Source organism: Petaurus breviceps, unplaced genomic scaffold, assembly GCF_028583685.1.
Source record: "Petaurus breviceps papuanus isolate PSGF00001 unplaced genomic scaffold, PetGlider_PUasm1.0 112, whole genome shotgun sequence".
Lineage (NCBI taxonomy): Eukaryota > Metazoa > Chordata > Mammalia > Diprotodontia > Petauridae > Petaurus > Petaurus breviceps.
This window is the reverse complement of record NW_027185601.1, coordinates 3,072,646-3,091,169: the sequence shown is the minus strand read 5'-3', so window position 1 is coordinate 3,091,169 and position 18,524 is coordinate 3,072,646. Positions and strand designations below refer to the sequence as shown.

The 18,524-nt window shown below is 38.1% G+C and overlaps 1 protein-coding gene across 1 annotated transcript in view; it reads right to left on the bottom strand.

The window, feature by feature from the left end:
• The window catches only part of LOC138157377 (contactin-associated protein-like 2), a 2,155,842-nt gene that overhangs the window by 238,603 nt on the left and 1,898,715 nt on the right, over positions 1-18,524 (bottom strand). Inside the window, exon 18 of the mRNA XM_069082919.1 lies at positions 15,075-15,311. Within this exon, the coding sequence (XP_068939020.1) occupies positions 15,075-15,311 (237 nt within the window). The remainder of the gene's footprint in view (positions 1-15,074; positions 15,312-18,524) is intronic.

Below are 18,524 nucleotides of genomic sequence, written 5' to 3'. Positions count from 1 at the left end.
GCCTATTGAACCTCTCTGCTCCTTGGCAAATTGTATTTCCATTTTCCAAAGTCTACACAAAACTATGCAGCCAAGATCCCGCTAAACTCTTAGCATAAAAAGTGAATAAAGCAGAATAAATGTTAAACCAAGACATATAATAGCATTTGAATGTTAGCACAAAAGCTGAGGATCTGGATCAATGACAAATCTATTAGTGATAGAAAAACTCTCTCTGAAAATGACTCTTTAATTTTAAATTAAATGTGAAAAGTAGTGATAACCATGAGAATCCTGTATGTAATTACAAAAGAGAATGTTTGAAATATTTGAGTCTGGTGCAAGCATTGGATAGTGGAAGGAACATCAGCAACGGAGTCAAAGAATCTGGGTTGGAATCTTGCTTTTGCAGCTCACTACTTTGTGTGACCTTGGGTAAATCATTTAACCTTCCTCAGTCTCAGTTTCTTCATTTGTGAAATGGAGACTAGAAGGTTTTGGAGCTTCCCTCCGGTTCTAGATCTATGGTCAAATGGAAACTGAAAAACAAATAAACAAGAACTACAAAATGAGGGAAAAATCGTAACTTAAAATAGAGTTTTAATTGGATTTCAACGAGTTAGACATATTCTTAAAAAAAAAACCCAAAATAAAACCCTAAACTTGCAAGACCCAGTTAAATGCCATATTTGTTATAGCATTGTAAGGTAACCTGACTAAAACAAAAATATTTTAAAGAGGTCCAAGATCAGTCTACTTTGATCTTAAGGGAAGAGTGATGACTTGTATTCTTTAGGTGAAATATTTTGAATCACCAATAGCGTTGCTTTTATTTTTTGATTGGGACAGCTAGATAGCATGTTGGTTAGAGAGCTGAGCCTGGAGTCAGGGAGACTCATCTTCTGGAATTCAAATCTGGCTTCAGATACCTACTACTTGTGTGAGCCAAAGAAAGTCACTTAACCCTGTTTGCCCCAGTTTTCTCCTCAGCAAAATGAGCTAGAGAAGGAAACGTCAATCCACTCCGCTATCTTTGCCAAGAAAATTCCAAATGAGATCATGATCAGACACGATTGAAATAACTGAACAATTCTTTCGATATCAAAGGCAAACCTCCAGACTTTGGGTGTATTGTCTGTTTCAGACTTAGGAAAGGACATGGAAAGGAATCACAAAGGATATGGATGGACTGAGGTCTAACACTACAAATCTATTTGAATATTTTATGAGTAGTTGGTATATTCCTATTTCTTTTAAATTTTATTTGAAGTCTGGGGAAATTTGTCAAATGCATAGAACATATTAAGTATTTGTAAATGCTTTTAAATTCTTCCTCATCATATCATTAGGTGATATTTACATAGTGCTTTATGACTACATAGAAAAGGAGCCAGTATTGTTCAATGGAAATGGCATCAGGCCTGGAGACAAAACACCTGGATGCTTATCCTAGTTCTGCCATTGACTAGTTGTGTGACATCAGGCCTCAACATTTTTCTCCTGTAATGTGGGGAGAAAAAAGCTTATTGTGTTATTTTATGGGTTTTTTGTCCATTGTATGGTAGTGCATAGAGGGCAGGATTTGGAGTTAGTGACTCTGGGTTCAGGTCATAGCTCTGATAATTTATAACTTGGGCCACATCATTTTTTTTTCTCTCTGGGATTCCGTTTCCTCCTTTGTACAATAAGTGAAGTGGACTTAATGGTCTCTAAGCTTCTTTCTAGTTCTAAATTTACCATCCCTGACTACAACAGTGAGTAGAGAAGAACTGTATAGTGGAATAATGATAGCTGACATTTATTTAGGGCTTTAATTTTTGGAAGGCACTTAACAAATGTGAATTTATTTTAGCCTCGCAACACTCTAGAAGTAGTTGTTGTTAAAAACCCTATTTTATAGATGAGGAAACTGAGGCAAACAGAGGTTAAGTGACTTTCCCAGGGTCATATAGATATTAAGTATCTGAAACTGAATTCAAGCATTCAACTCCAAGTGAAGGGTTCTATCCAGTGGGTCACTAATTATTATTGAAATGTAATTCTAACATTAAATGACCGCAGGTCTTTTTGACTCCACGTCCAGGACTCTATCCAGTGTACCCCCTAGCTGCCTTTTAGTGGAAAGAGACTTGGATTTGGTATCAGGGGATCTGAGTCCTTTATATGTGCTATTTCCTTTATGTTTTATAATCACCCTTCAAAGCAGTGTAGTTTTACAGACAGAGAATCAGGATGAGAGAAACTGGTTGTCTTGTCATTCCAGGTCTCACGGTTTTTCCACCAAACCAACCAGGGGACAGAGAAAGAGTGAAGAACTTGGATTAAATGGGTCCTTTTGGAAAAGGTTTCTTGAATTTAGCAGTCACTTCATATTTTGTGTGAACTGCTATGCTGGTTAAGATCCTAATATTATTTTAAGTGACTTTAATTATGACCCCAGGGCATGCTTCGGACTCCATCCTTGTTTGAGGCCTGGGCTGATCTGATGCAGTTCCAAATCAGGTCAAATAATTCATGACAATTCCCTTATAGAAGCAGGGGATTAGCCAAGGTTCATTTTCTTGGCGATTCCATGGACTGACAAGGAGAATATCCCTGAAAGTAATGAAAGGCAAAGTCTAAGGCTTCCTAGCACTTAACAAATGCTATGCTCAGCAGTAGAGACTCTAGAGGAAGAGCTCATTTAAATAGCCCTAAGGGTACAGCTTCTCTTTGTTTGTAAAAGGAACATTTACACTCTATTAACAGGTGGAGGTTTGTGCAAAGCTTGATAATGTAGCTTGCCACACAAAGCCTCCAAATGCAGCTCTAACAGGCAGGAGCTGTCTGATATCTACCTGCTCAGCCCTTTGGATCCAGGGGAAGTTAATAACAACGCCCAGCACTGATTACATATGGCTTTATGCTTTCAAAGGGCTTTCCTATATATTATTTTATAGGATCCTATATTTAGATCTGGGTAGCTAAGTGGCAGACTAGATAGAGTGCCATGCCTAGAGTCAGGAAGACTAATCTTCCTGAGCTGAAATACAACTTCAGACTCTTAGTAGCTGTGTGACTCTGGGCAGGTCACTTTCATCTATAAGATGAGCTGGAGAAGGAAATGACAAACTGCTCCAGTATCTTAGTCAAGTAATCCCCCATTGGGATCATAAAGAGTTGGACATGACTGAAAAATCATTTAACAACATTTAGATCTGGATGGGAGTTTAGTGACAAGCTGAACCCTTTCTTCTTACAGATTGAGAGAAGAAAGGTCCGGAGAAGGAATATAAAGCCTTCAGACTTGGGATATGAACCTGGGCTCTCAGATTCCAAATCCAGCATACCTTTCACTATACCATAAAATAAAATGCACAAAGATAAAGTGAAATAAAGCAGCATTACCTTAGGATATACTTAATAATTTCTTGCTGATTGGCTGATGATAAGGAGAAGGGGATAAGCATTTATATACATGTATATCTCCTATTATTAGTGAAGATCTATGCTAAGTGCTTTATAAATATCCTCTCATTGACCCTTATAACAACCCCAGCAAGTTGGTGTTATTTTTGTCTCTAATTTACAGATGAGGAAACTGAGGCAAATAGAGGTTAAGTGACTTGCCCCCCTTTCAATATTTGGAATTATCTTAAGACACACACATCTCAAACTGTTTCTATTTCTTTTTCTTCTTCAATAAATCCTCTCAGAAAATACCTCCTTTGCAGCATCACAAAGAATGCATTTTGCTAAATTTAAACTTAATATAATTGAATTATTATTGTTATTGTTTTATGTGGTTAAGAGTAATAAAGAATTTATAAAAGACAATCTTTAGTAGACCTTCTTGTGCAAAAAATTGGAAAATAATGAGCTGCTAATAATATAACAAATGGTCTAAATGTAAAAAGTTGCTCTTAACTTAAGAGAAGTTTGTTCTCTTAAGTAGGTTAAAAATTCCCCCCGCAATTTTATTTGAGCAATTAATTTTCATAACAAGCTGTTTTCATACTAGCTAGAATAGATAGAAACTTCATTATAGCATATTTCAAAATTTATCACAGTTATGAATTAGTGTACTCTAAATTAATGAGGTTGTACTCTATTTGGCATCTATATGTGACCTAACTGCCCTAATCCTCTCTTTATCAAAAAGGTATAGGGATTTAAAGGAGACCGACTAGATTAAATCTTTCTCAGTAGCTCTACTTGTCTGAAAACAGTCAGGTCCTGATTTATGAACACTGCATTTATGAATAACCTATATATTGGGAGCTACAAACCCTGTTTTCAACTCCCATAACCTCTAAAGCCCTACATTTCAGTTTCCAAAGGACCTAAAAATTTCATAGCTAGTAGTCCCTGGAGTCCCTGACATTACTGCAGTTACTATCAAAATCAGAGTCTAATAGTAGCTACTAAATTTTTTGCCAGGGAGCTATAGGCCACATGACTACAGCATGAAGCATATATGGGGGGGGGGGGGTTGCTTGCTTCCTCTTCAGTCATGAGGAAACCTTCTAAGAAGCTAGGTAGCATTGTGAATGGAGCACTGGATCTGGAATCAGGAAGATCTGCATTCAAATCTGACCTCAGAAACTTTCAAACATATTAGTACTACAATCCTACCTTATTTCAAGAAATAAATGCATTCTGGAAAAGTTAGGTGTAAAGTGAAAGTTGACATATTAATGATAATGTTAACAATGAATCTGATATGAGAGGGCTTGGCTTGTGGTCAAGTCCTGGCTCATCTCTTTATTGTCCATGTGTGCTTGGGCTGACCAATATCATGTCCAACAGACTTTCCAACTCTGACTCCAAGACCCTGTGATCATATATCATCATTTATTTGCATATTAGAGATGTGACCCAGTAGAACATAGGCTTCTGGAGGGTAGGGGCTGTTTTTCTTCTTCTTTGTGATCTCAGTGCCTGGCACAATGGAAGTGTTTAATAATAATAGACTGAAATGAATTTTGGTGGAAAAAGTTTTGGTTTCCAGATGTTGTTTGTCCTTTGTTCTCAAAGAGGACCATGACGTCATGGAAGTGATGCCATGACATGCCAGTGAATTGAAAACAATAAAATCTGTGAGGGGAAGACACTCAGGGTTTCTGGTCAAAACAAAAACAACTGCTATTTACATTAACTTGAGCAACCAGGGTCCAAACAGGATCTTGGGCTTGGTCTGGGATCTATTAATGACCAATCAATGAAAGCCACAGTAATTTGGGTTTAGAGCAAGGTTCTTATGAAAGAAATCTAGCCCTAAAACTCAAAGTGTCTTGGGAGGTTTCAGTGATTAAAATTTACATTCCTTTGGGCAGAGCACCTGCTAGGTGGCACAGTGGACAGACTGCCAAACCTGGAGTCAAGGAGACTCATCTTGCTGAATTCAAATCTGACCTCAGACACTTCCTAATTGTGTGACCCTAGGCAAGTCACTAAACCCTGTTTGTCTCAGTTTCCTCATCTGTAAAATGAGCTAGAGAAGAAAATGGCAAACCACTCCAGTATCTTTGCCAAGAGAAACCCAAAAGGGGTCATGAAGAGTTGGATGTGACAGAAAACAACTGGTTTCAAGATGTAATAAAAATCTGATGTCAGAGTTCTAAGATTCATTGTAAAGACCACTCTGCCTTTATCTGCATACTTAAATGAATTTAATTCATTTATGTAACCCTTATTCAGAGTAAGTTGGGGAGACCAGAGCAGACTCATTAGACATATTTGTTGTTGTTCAGTGGTTTAGAAGTGTTCAACTCTCCATGACCTCATAGACCATACTTTCTATGTGGATTTCTTGGCAAAGACTCTGGAGTGGTTTGCCATTTCCTTCTCCAAGGGATTAATGCAAACAGAGGTTAAGTGACTTGACCAGGGTCACATAATTATAAGTTTCTGAGGCTGAATTTGAACTCAGGTCTTCCTGACTCTAGGCCCAGTTCTCTGTCCACTGAGCCACCTAAGTGCCCCTTTCACTGAGAACATAACTCTATGGGATTAGAATGTTTTAGAAACCTCCAATTATTTTGTAAAATGAACTAAAACCCAAGAAAAGTGATTGGAAATTTTTTTCCCCTCTCAGGTAATAGAATTGACTGTTTTACTCTTCCCACCAGGACTGACATGAAGTCATCTGCATATGGCCCTTCCATTGCTTCTGTCACTGACGTGTCTATTCCTGCCACCACCCCACCACCCCATTATGTGAGGAAATAGTGCACATAGAATTATCCAGGTTGCAATCTTGCTAACTTTGGAGAGTCAGGAAAGTAGTCAAATATTTGGGAATCTGAGCACAGACCAGAGTTTATGACCAGTCAAACCCAGTTCCTTGGAACAAGTCTAAGGAATAACCAGGACCCAGGTCAATAGTGGACTGACTTTGCAGCAAAATTGTAAGATTCTATGAGATATGTAGTGGCACTATGACATTTAAAAAGTTCATGATACACAGTTTCTGGGAAATTTACCATGTTAGTAATAATGCTAGCATTTTTTTTTTTTTTTTGCTTTTTGAGGGCAATTGGGGTTAAGTGACTTGCCCAAAGTCACACGGCTAGTAATTGTGTCAAGTGTCTGAGGTCAGATTTGAATTCAGGTCCTCCTGACTCCAGGGCCAGTGCTCTATTCACTACACCACCTAGAGGCCCTTTTAATGCTAGCATTTTAAGAAGGAGGTCAGTGGCACCCTTCAATCAAAAAACTCCTCATGGTGGTGGGCTTACAGTTTATATGCTCTCAGAAAAGTGGGTGTTCTTAAGGTTGGCAATCCACTCTGATTTGTCAGCAAGTAATGACAGAGAATGAATATTATAATAAGAAGTGGGCACTATAACAATGAGGGTTTTGGTATAGTGTGGATCGCCCAAATCTTGGTCAAAGAGACTTAATTTCCATATCACCTGTCTGACAAAAGGAAGAATACACATTTCCCCAGATCTGTCTGAATAAACTCAATGAGCAGGAATCCTCGCATTAGCCCAAACTAGAAATTCTTTTATAATCTGATTAGATCTTAGTTGGGGTAAGTTTTCGGTCAAGATTTCCCACACTGGTTGATTTCTAGTTGAGGAAGTAGAAGAGGGACAAAACCTTGGCCCTAATTCAATAATTATTTATTAAATACAAGAGAGAAATAATCATTTTTTTTCCAGCACTATACACTGACTAGGATGCATCTGGAAGTCAACTTTGTGATTAACGGCCTTGTGGCCTCTGATTTCAATGTGAGCCCACTCTCTCCAGGGTCTGAAGTGGTATGGGTGGAAGAGAGGCAGTATGCCCTGCAGGTGCTGGAGGGAAATGATTATACTTTTGTTCTTGCTATTTTCTCTCAGTAAATATTCCTTTGTAAAAACTAAAATACAAAAAACAAAGCAAGAATTTAAAAAAAAAAAAGGACAAGATCAGCTAAAACCCACTTAAAATTGATTTTTTTTTTGTTGAGGTGTGGGGTAGAGAGTTCTTCATACTATCTTCATGCTAAGAAAAGGAAGTCGGCAATGAGCTCAATCTCTGATGACTGGTCCACCTATTGGAAATGATATACACATAAAAAATGTTGTCTAGTGGAGAAATTGAATGTCAAAGGCTGGTAGTTATCCCCTGTAGACATGATGAACTGCTCAAGGACAATGTGGTATTTGGTGAACAGGTCTGCCTGCAGGGGCTCAGGAAAGGTGTGTAATTTAAAAGCAAAACATTCTGGACAATTTATGAGACCAGAAGGTTCCTTTTAGAATCATGAGAGAGGAGCAATGTATTAGCAATCTTAGCAGAAATCATACAGCTATGGCTTTGGCTGAGATAAAGGAGATTCATGTTGTGTTTTTTTTTTTTTAATCACACATAGTTTAGAGTTCTGTTTACTGCTGGGGAAGCCGAAGTAAAAAATACTAGTGAACAATATGTGTGTTACTTGGAGCTTTTTTTTTTCCTTTTCAGAAGTCATCTGTAGCCAAAAAGACTTCAAATAATGTTTAATATGAAAATGTCTCAAACTTGAAGAACAGGTTGCAAGAGGTTCTCATTTCCACCTGTTGATTCTTCTTCCACATTCCTCTTTAGTCCCCACTCCCTAACATTCATTGCCCCAATTCTCCTCTGAGTTAAAGCAAAGTCTCAGTCTCTCCTTCATGTTTTATGCTTTTTTTTGATCTTTTTCCCAAGAAAAATGTTGTAATGCCTAGAAATTCTAGAGTCTAGGGCAAGTGCCAGGAAAGATGGCCCCCAAATCAGCTATTTAAGGCCAATTCAGCAGGAGATTTTTGAGGGTGGGGTGTTGAGGGAAAAACAACAATACACTGCCTGACCTTAGGGAGGGAGAAACCCCAGAACAGTGACCCCATGGAGACTGAAAGACGAGACAACCCCAGAAGAATCAGGAAATGGCTAAACTAGGCGGGGAAGGAACTCTTCTGAGATGAAGTGGGGTTGGGGTGAGAAAAACTGAAGATGAACTATTTGATATAGTTGTTGCTGTTGAATTATTTCCCATTTTATGTGACCCTGTTTGGGGTTATCTTAATAAACACGGTAAAGTGGTTTGTCATTTCCTCCTTCAGCTCATTTCACAGATGATGAAACTAAGGCAAACAGGTCACACACTGAAGGCCAGATTTGAACTCAGGAAGATGAGTCTTCCTGACCTCAGACCTAATACTCTATCCACTGTGCCATCTGGTTGCCCCTACTCTAATATTAATGGTAACTTCTGGTTTTAACTAATTATCCTTACTAAGGAGGTACTAAACTCAGTTCTTTCTACCTGCTGAAGGAAATAAATGATGTAAGTGTGCATGGATCTGGCATGCTGAAGATGTGTTTCAGCATAGCTGCTTTACAGCTATGGGTATCACAGGACTTCCAGGTATAGGGTCAGGAAGTTGGCCTGAGACAAACTTCCACTGCCCACTGCTTCCATTTTTTGGGACCCTTAGGAAGATCCACATGATGCATCCCTTAAAATGACAAACCCCCTCTTGATGAAAGAACTCAGTTTGTGCAGAAGAAGGTACTTATTTATGCTTCCAGCAAGTAAACAGGTGTGGAGCTCACTAGGGACACACCCACATTTATACAGAACCAGGAGTGAGGGTCTACAAGTTCTGTCCTTCCTGGTAGACTTAGGGTTAGTTCAATTCCTCAAATTCCTTACTTTATTTTCCTCTCTTTCTATATATATTCTACATTCTCTCTCCCTCCATCCCCCCCTCCCTCTTTCCCTCCCTTCTCTCTCTCTCTCTCTCTCTCTCTCTCTCTCTATATATATATATATATATATATATATAGTCAAATTTATCAAAGGTTAGTCAAATTCCTCATAGTCCTCACTTTATTTCCTTCTATATATTCTACATTTCTTTAACATATGCAGATTATATGTAGATTACAGAGGCGTGGTAGTGAGGTAGTGAGGATACTTGAGACCTGACCTCTTCTAAGGTCAGAGCTGCCTGCCACACCCTCACCTTTTTAGTTCCCTCTGGCCATTGGCATAGCTCCAGGAAGGCCAGGGTATTAGTAAAGTAAGATAAGCAAGAACTTCCCCACAGCTATTGATTATCTTCCAGTAACTTTTGTGGGAGCAAACAAGATACCATTATATCCCTTCTTACACTCCTAACTACAATGCAGAAACCCTGTGAGCTGGAAGGAATCTTTATAGGTCAAGTGTTCCAACTCCTCCATTTTTGAGATAAAGTATCTGTTGTACAAGTTGGGGGGATGATTTGTACAAACTCAGGTTGAGAGATGGACAAAGCATGAGCTAGAACCCAAGTCTCTCAACTTCGAGTCCAGTGCACTTTTGGCTCTATCAAACCATTTCGTTCTATACTAGAGAATTAGGACTACAGTCTGAAAAATGTGGTCCTGACCCAGCTGGGAGTATGGCTACTGTACAAAGAACATTTTTGGACTATGTATAGATGCACATCTGGCCTTCAGAGTGGCAGTGGCCTGCAACTCATGCCCTAGTGCCAGGAAGGCCTCTCTGACCAACATTCAAATCCATAGCTGAAATCCATAACTGAATGATGATGATTATTTTTTGCCTCAAGGATTTGATCCCCAATAACTCCTACATCTAGGTGGCACAAAGCAGCTAGGGAGCACAGTGGATAAAGTGGTAGCCCCAGAGTCAGGTAGATCTGAGTTCAAATTTAGCCTTAGACATTTACTAGCTGTGTGATCCTGGACAAGCGACTTAACCCTCTTTGCTTCTGTTTTCTCATCTACAAAAATGAGGTGGAGAATGAAATAGCAAACCAGTCCAGTGCCTTTGCCAAGAAAATCCCAAATGGTGTCACAAAGAATCACATAACTGAAATGACTGAACAATAACAGCTCCTAAAAGGAATTAATTAATAACAAATTAATCTGTTATTCATTATCTTAAAAAAAGCAGCATTTCCTACCATCCCTCATTCTATCATGCTATATCTCTCTTATATCTTCTACTGTAGAAAGAATAGCAGATACTCACAGACTTTATCTCAGCACCATTCATTCATTAATCAGTCCTAAATAATCTGCTTCAGTACTTTGCTGAAATTGCTCCCACCAGTGAATTTTTAATTGATAAAGCAGACAATCTTATCTCAGCCTTTGATCCCCTTATCTTTTCTGGAGAGTTTGACAATGATTTTATCTCCCTTCTCCTGGAGAGCTTCTCCTTCCTTGCTATTGGTGACACATTGCTCTCTCCTTCTACCTACCTGACCATTCCTTCCCAATTTTTCTCAGTGGTTCATTGTATTTCTCTTGCCCCACAAATGTTAGCATTTCCCAAGGCTCTCTCTCTTCAGTCTTCCTCTGTTCTCTGCTTGATCATCTTACTTGGGCCAATAGGTTCTCATCAAACACATTGCCATGTAAAAAGTGCATTTTTTCCTAAAATGAATTGAATTAGCCATTTCTAGATTAGCATTAAAATATTTAGATGATATTTTATAAGGTAGATAGAGGGATACAGTATGAAGAAAACAGGTAACCAAGGTTGTGGACTGGCACGTGAAAAGTCTCAAGATACCGAAAGATTCTACTAATTTTTTTTTTTGTCCAGGCCTGGTCTTGGTCATGGACAATCTGTAATATAGAGATGTATAATTAGGAATCAATTGTATTTCTGTACTACTACTTAGCTGAGGAAAGTGATAGTAGATTTGAAGGTGATAGAAGATCATTAGCACTGGAAAGGATTACCCATATTATCTAGTCCAATTCAGATGAAGACAGTAATGTCTTAAGGTTATACAGTGATGGGGCTGAAATTTCAACTCAAATCTTCTGATTTTTTGAACAAATCTGGACAACAAGTATTTATTGAGTTCCTGTTATGCGCCAGGCTCAGGGTTCATCTAATGGTTTTTCTTTTGTATTACCCCCTTGGTGCCATGATCCTTGCTGCAAAAAAAATCCTTGTTATTCATCATGGAAACCTTCCTGAGGAAAGAAGAACAAAGGAATCAAACAGGAGAACAGAGATATTCCTTTAGCAATGGGAAGAAAGAATAAGCCTCTTAGGGCAGACTGGAACACTCAGATATCAGGTTTAGTTTCAATGGATCCCTGAAGGAGTCTTTTTTGTCTATACTGGACTGCTATCCACAATAATAGCAAGGAGTGAGTCCATTCATAAAGAGAACCTACTGCAAAAAGATGGTCAAAAAGATCTAGAATGAATTTCATATATTCATACAATCTCAGAAAAAGAAAGGTTTTCTACACCTGAGGTATCAAATTTACAGCTACAACTGTGTGCAAAACTCCCAAGTGCTGCTTGAACTAGATTAAAATATAATTGGGAAATGCTTAACAAAATAAATAAAACTATAACATAGGAAATGCTAATTTGTAGTTTTATAATTCTACACATGGCCTGTAGGGATCTGTTTCTACTTGAGTATGACATCACCGTTCTACATCGACCCATACGTGAGCAGAATATCCTTTCTAAGGTCCATGACAAATGATTATCCATCTTTTCCACTGATGGACAACTTATGGTGCCACCAAAAGGGAAGTTTCTTTTTTGGATAGCTTTAATGATTGCTTTTCCTTTATTAAGCCCAGATTTTCCTCTCTTCAACTTTCAATCATTGGTCCTAGTTCTGAAATCTGGTGCTAAACAAATCTAACCTCTTGTATGTAACAGTCCTTTAGTTACTGGAAGACAACTATCATGTCTTCTCTAAGTCTTTTCTTTTCATGGCTAAATGTTTCTAGTATCTTCAATACATCTTCAGGTCATGGTTTTAAGTCCTCTTGCAGTGTAGAATTTGTCCTATTGTGAATAAGCAGAGTGACTGTTCTTGGAGCCTGAGCCTGCACTAGTATTGGTCAAGAGTGAGAATGAGTAGGGATGAGTGGCTTGGGGGTAGCTAGAGAAAACACCAAGATGGTAGTTGAAACTCTTCCGAGAGCCTCAAATGACTGTCATGGTAGTGCTCCTTGCCTCTATGGAAGATGACAAGATTCTTTGCCTTGGTTCAAGTATTACTATTTTCAATTGCTACCTACTCTTTTGTTCTGAGACTTACTGCTATTTCTCAAGTCAGCAGTAGTCTTTATCTGAGACCTTAGGGTGTCCACAAACCCACTTCTAAGTTTTGTATTTTTTTTCTCCTAATAGGATCAGACTCAAACTCATTTTGCTCAGAAATGATTTAAAAAGGGTATTTAGATATATATTGGATAAGCTCTTTGAACCAATGAGCAAAGGAATGAAGCAAACCTGATTTACCTTTATATTTAACACTGATGCAAGCTTAAGGATAGATATCCCTGCCTTGGCATTTAGGCATAATATTTATTAACCCTCAGGGATTTTGTAGGAGCCTCTGTATTTAACCTAAATCTCTAAAAATACCAGGACTGTGATTTTCTTTAAATTGGTACTTATGTACTAGAGTCTTTCAAGCATTAGTGTTTACTTGATTGCTTTCAGACATTACTTTGGCAATAGAATGACTACAGTGAAATTAGCATCAAGCACAATGAACGGTAATTGCAAGACTGTCATTTCTACAAGTACAAAATTAATGTAATCCACAAGCCCATCCTAATTGTGTGCCACAAGGAAAGCACAGAATTCCTGTTGTTTGGAACAGAAAGATACTCTATAATAATACTGTTAATGTGAAATCGTCTTCTTCAATTGATTCTTTTCCCACTTTTGTTGCTGTTTGGTATTTCTTTTTCATACCCATCTAACATCATTTCTATTACCATCTTAAAAGCAATGCCAGATGTAGCCTGGATGTATAGAGCATATTTTCCAACAATGCATCCCTCTCTGGATGGCATTGTATAAGACTAATGCAGTATAAACAACTCTTCATGTATTCATCATGGCACAGGCCCTGTGAATGGGGTGTTTATGTAAAGCTTCTTATTAAGAGATGCAACAATCATTCACTGAAGACTACACCCAAAAGCTTTATATTCCTTTACAAAGCAAACAGGGATTTAACTCGTACTTAACTCATAAACCAGGAAGGTGGAAAATTTCTCTCCTTGCCCTCTCTTTTTTCTTAAAATTTCAGGTACAGGAAAATTAAGTAATCAATAAGTTACATGAATTTTCCAGCTCACATCCTAATACAGGGTTTATGAAAGGATTATATGTTTGGGTCCTTAAAGTCAACTGCAACAACAACAACCATTTATCAGGCACCTGTTGTGAATTGAGAATTGTACTAGATGCAAAAATTAGGTAATCTATGGTCCTTGCCGTAAATGGGAGATGATACCAGTGCAGAGAGTTATAATAGCTAACATTATAGGATACATGCATTTAGAGGAGCTGCAAACAAAGTCTCCTGTGGTCTGAAGGGGAAGGTCATGGCTGTCTGGGGGAGAAGAGGTAGGAGGTGACATGAGTTGGCCTTACAGATTCAATAAGTCTGGAGGGAGGAGGGGAATGGAGGGATTGTGGGTAGATGAGCAAAGATGAGCAGATGTGAACACAGTGTGTATTCATAGGGCAGAGAGTGGGAAGAGAGGGGAAGGCCATATTTTATAAAGCCTTGAATGTCAGAAAAAGGCATCTGAATTTTCCTCTATAGGCAGTTCGGAACTACTGAAAGTTTGTGACAAATTGAGTAATATTACCAGATTGATGCAAGAAAAAAAGATTATCCTACAAATGGTACAAAGGATGGAATGGAAAAGAGAAGGAATACAACGTATAGTCAAAGGCCCTATTTATTAGAAAACTAGGGGACCATTCAAAATCAGTCTGCCTGACCATTACCAGAGAACCTGAATTGTCCACTTGGTCAGTGTCTCTTAGAAGAATGTGTGTTTTCACTCACAAGACCTAGGTATTCTCAAGAATAGATCTAATGAGGTGCTCTTATGGGACTAGACTGACTCCAGACTCCTCATAGCCCAGAAGCATTAAAGGCACACATAAATATGTGTTTTACTATTAACTTAGGTCAAAGAGTTACTGTAAGAATAGCAAAAGCAATAATAATTATAACAGACATTTATATAATGTCTGAAGGTGCTGTACATGGATTATCTCACTGAATCCTCACAATAGCATTGTTAAGCAGGTGCTGTTATCACTGCCATTTTACAGTAAGATTTAGAGCTGAGATGTAGAGAGGTTGTGACATACCCAGGCTATCTTGGAAGTGTCTGATGCAGGATGCCAATCTAACTCTTCCTGACTCCAAGTCCAGAATTCTATTCACTTTATCACCATGCTGCCTCTTTGGTGTCCTGCCACCTCCTCCCCGCCCCCATAGTGATATGATGGAGTTAAGCTTAAAGCCATCTTTCAGGTGTCAATCATTGCACCATTCATCATCAAACTGGATGTTTAGTTTGTGATATTCAAGTCAAGTGTCCATTAGAATGTGAGAGAAATTGAATACCACTATTTCCTTTGTGAGGATTACTAGATAATAAAGATGATGGAGTTAACCATACCTATTACAGTAGTGGGATCTTGACCACCATTCTTTTCCAGGTAAAGCCCTGTCTGTGACTGGTTGACCCTCTTTCACTAAATGGGTTATTTGGGCCTATGAAGAGGAAAAGTAGTGAGCATTGAAAAACAGCAATAACAACAAATAGTCATATCTTACCTTTTATGCAAAATGGTCCATCATAGGCTGTCTTGGAGCAATCACAGGAATAACCATTGTACTTCTCCACACATTTGCCTCCATTCTCACAGTACATTCCATAGCTGGTGCAATGGCCTGAGCACCCAGGTTTCACTCCTAGAGTGACCTTTGCTCTTTCTTCCAAATCAAGAGTTACCCCATTCATCCTGAGGGAGCGAATACAACCTAGAAATCCCCTCTGGCCTCCTGCAGCACCTGAGAGGCAACACAAGAGAGAGAGAGAGACCAGATTTAATAAACTTTGTCATTGAACCTGTCCTCACAGAGCTAATCATTCCTTGAACAACTATGGTAGAAGATAAATTGAGAATGTTAAGAGAATCCTAGCATTCTTACTTTCAAGTTGGTTCTGTCAAAATCTACTAAGCTGAAGCTTTTCCCCCTTAGGCTGTGGCACCTAATTAAAAACAGGCCCTCTTTTGAGAGGCAACTGAATTTGCAGCTGAAATAAAATATTTGGAGATATCCAGACATTTTATAAGCTGTTTTGGATGTCAAGTCTGGTTTCCTATAGGAAAATGGATGGGAAAAAAAATCTCTGTGAGTCTTTGCTCTTTAATCTTAGGCATTCAATCCCATAGCACAATCTACTAAAAGAAAAAATAAAAAGGCAGAGGAACATGAATATATTAGCATAGTTAACAAGTCAATTAGTCAGAAGGCACAAATGTACTAGAAACCAGACTGGATATCTGGCTACTTGCCTCAGAAAACTCCTGCTTCTGATTCGACATTAAAGCATCTTGTCCTTGGTCCAAATTTACAATTTTAAGTAGAAGGAAGCTAACTGTATTACGTTTCTTACTAGTTCAGTTTAGGTTTTCTGACTTGTAGTAAAAAATTTGTAGAACAAAGAATATAATTATTTATATAATTATAATTAGAGTGTAATTTGATCTATAAAGTTGGGTGACATTATTATTATTTTTTATGTAAGCATAAAAGAGTGAAAAGAGTTCTGGTTTTGGAGACAGAGAACACAGGTCAAATCCCACCTCTGTTGCTTACCACCTATTTGACCTTGGACATATTCCTTATTTTCTCTAGACCTCAATCTCCTCATCTATAAAAAGAGGGGATGGGAAGAGATAATCCTTTATGTTTTTACTAACTCTAAATCTCTGAGCCTGATTCATGATTTCATTGGAGTAAGGAATTCATGGTATTAAAGTCTACAGCGATAGAGATAAGCAATTTGTCTGTACATAGTCTGAGGGAGATACCTGGGACTTTGAAAAGTAAAATGTTTTACTCAGGGTCACATAGTCAATATTTATCAGAGGCAGGGTTTAAACTTAGGTATTTTTGACTGTTATGCCAGACCTTTAGCTACAACAATATGTTTCCTTTCTATGAAGTTGCAGAGTGATTTTCTGAGCATGGAATAGGTAACACCTCAGTGAAAATTCCATAGAACAAGTCATGTCAATTTCAATATAATATTTAACATAACTGAAGCTCACATCCTGGATCTGCCTGGGCAAATCACTTAACCTCCCTAGGCCTCAATAACATGATAGGATTGGGTAAGATGACATCTCAGGTGCCTTCTAGCTATAAATCTATGATCCTATGAAATGATTAGCATTTCTAAGAAAGCCATCATATATTTTTACCTCGCCCCAGACCTAAGCTCAAAGACACAACCATGAAGCCCGAACTATGAGAGGAAAGATACATAAATAGCTAAGTGGAGAAAGTGTTGGCAAGAGAAATAGGACTAGAGGGAGAGAGGCAGAGAGAGAAAGAGTAAAGAAGGGAAGGGGAGGGGGGAAGGAGAAAGGGTGGAGAATGGTAAAGGAGAAGAAAAAGGAACAAAGAAGGGAAACAGGAAGGAGAGAGGAAGAGGAGAGGGAGAGAATGGATGGAAAAAGGAGGAAGGGAAGGAGGGAGAAGGAAAGGAGATAGTAAGAGGTGGGAGAGAGATTATAGAAGCAATGGATACATGTAAAAGACAACATATAACATTTATTTTCTGGAATTAATCTTAACTCAGCTCCAGTTAAAATGAGACCCTGGGCATTCTGATAAGTCTCTAAATAAAAAGGACAGAGTAAAAAGGGATTATACAGGATCCTCTACTATATGAGCTTGCCAGAAATAGTTTCTTTAGGCCAGAGGAATCTATAGGAATTTGTCCTCAAATATGAGAGTGAATTTGGTTTGGAAAGGGATTACTGTAAAAGTCTGTGTGAACCTGGACAAGTTAAAATTGACCAGGTTGGGTGATTTGTTGTGATCCTTTCAGTACCATATCTTACATTGGAAAACACTATTCTGACACATAGACATACTACCATTTTGAAAGCCATTTCTAGGGAGGGTCTTTCAAGTTGGTCTTAAAAAAAAAGCATTTAATTATGTCTAAAAGGACATAGGAATTACTTGAAGAGAGTACAATTTCAGTTTGAAATGGCCTGCATGGTACTTTCTAGCTCCATGGTTTTGTCTAGATCAGAAATGTGAGGTTATTAGAGAGCCATTCTTTAAAAAAAGGAAACCATGAGATTGTAGATTTAGAGCTATAAGGGACCTCAGAGGACATTGCATTAAACCCCCTCCTTTTATATATGAGTACACTGAAGGATGGAGGTTAAGTGACTTGCCAGGGTGAGATATGAGCCCCAGTCTTCCTGATTCCATGCTGTTGCTGCTTCACACTCTTATAATATAGTAAATTTGGGCCACTGCTTTGGGTGAGAAAATTTTTTGAGCAGCAGCACCTGCACTTACTTTTGTGTGGGAAAATTCCAATTTTGCAGGATGAGAAGGTGTGGAGGGTTTCAATTAGTTAGTGAAGAGAAGATGTTAATGGATAAAACCAAGAGTCACTCAAAGGAGTAACACATGATTTTTGTGGCCTATTTTATTTCCATCTGGGCTTCTTAAGAGTACATTTTAATAAAAAAAAAAAGAAAAATATTGCATAGCTAGATAATGAAATTCCTGCTCTTGGTTCATGACTTGATTAATACAAATTTACTAGATTTGTTTCCCAAAAGCAATCATTTTGTTTTAAAAATCATATAAGGATTCCTCTTTGTAATTATTGATGACTGTATATGGTAGCGTTTGAATAAACCAGCGATCCCTAACCTATCTTGCATCACTGACCCTTTGATAGTCTGTTGAAACCTATGAATCCCTCAGAACACTATTTTAAAGTGCATAAAAAAAAACACATAGGATTACAAAAGAAACATATTATACTGAGAAAGTTTTAAAAATACTAAAAAAACAACAATAATAACAAAATCAAGTTTATGAATGTCAAGTCAAGAACTCTGGGAATAAATAATAGTAGTACAAACTCATTTACATTCAGGCCAATAAAGATTTTTCTAAGCAGCAGAGGGGATAAGGGAGAGTTCCAAGCCAGATAATCTTTCAACTTGATTAGACTATCCA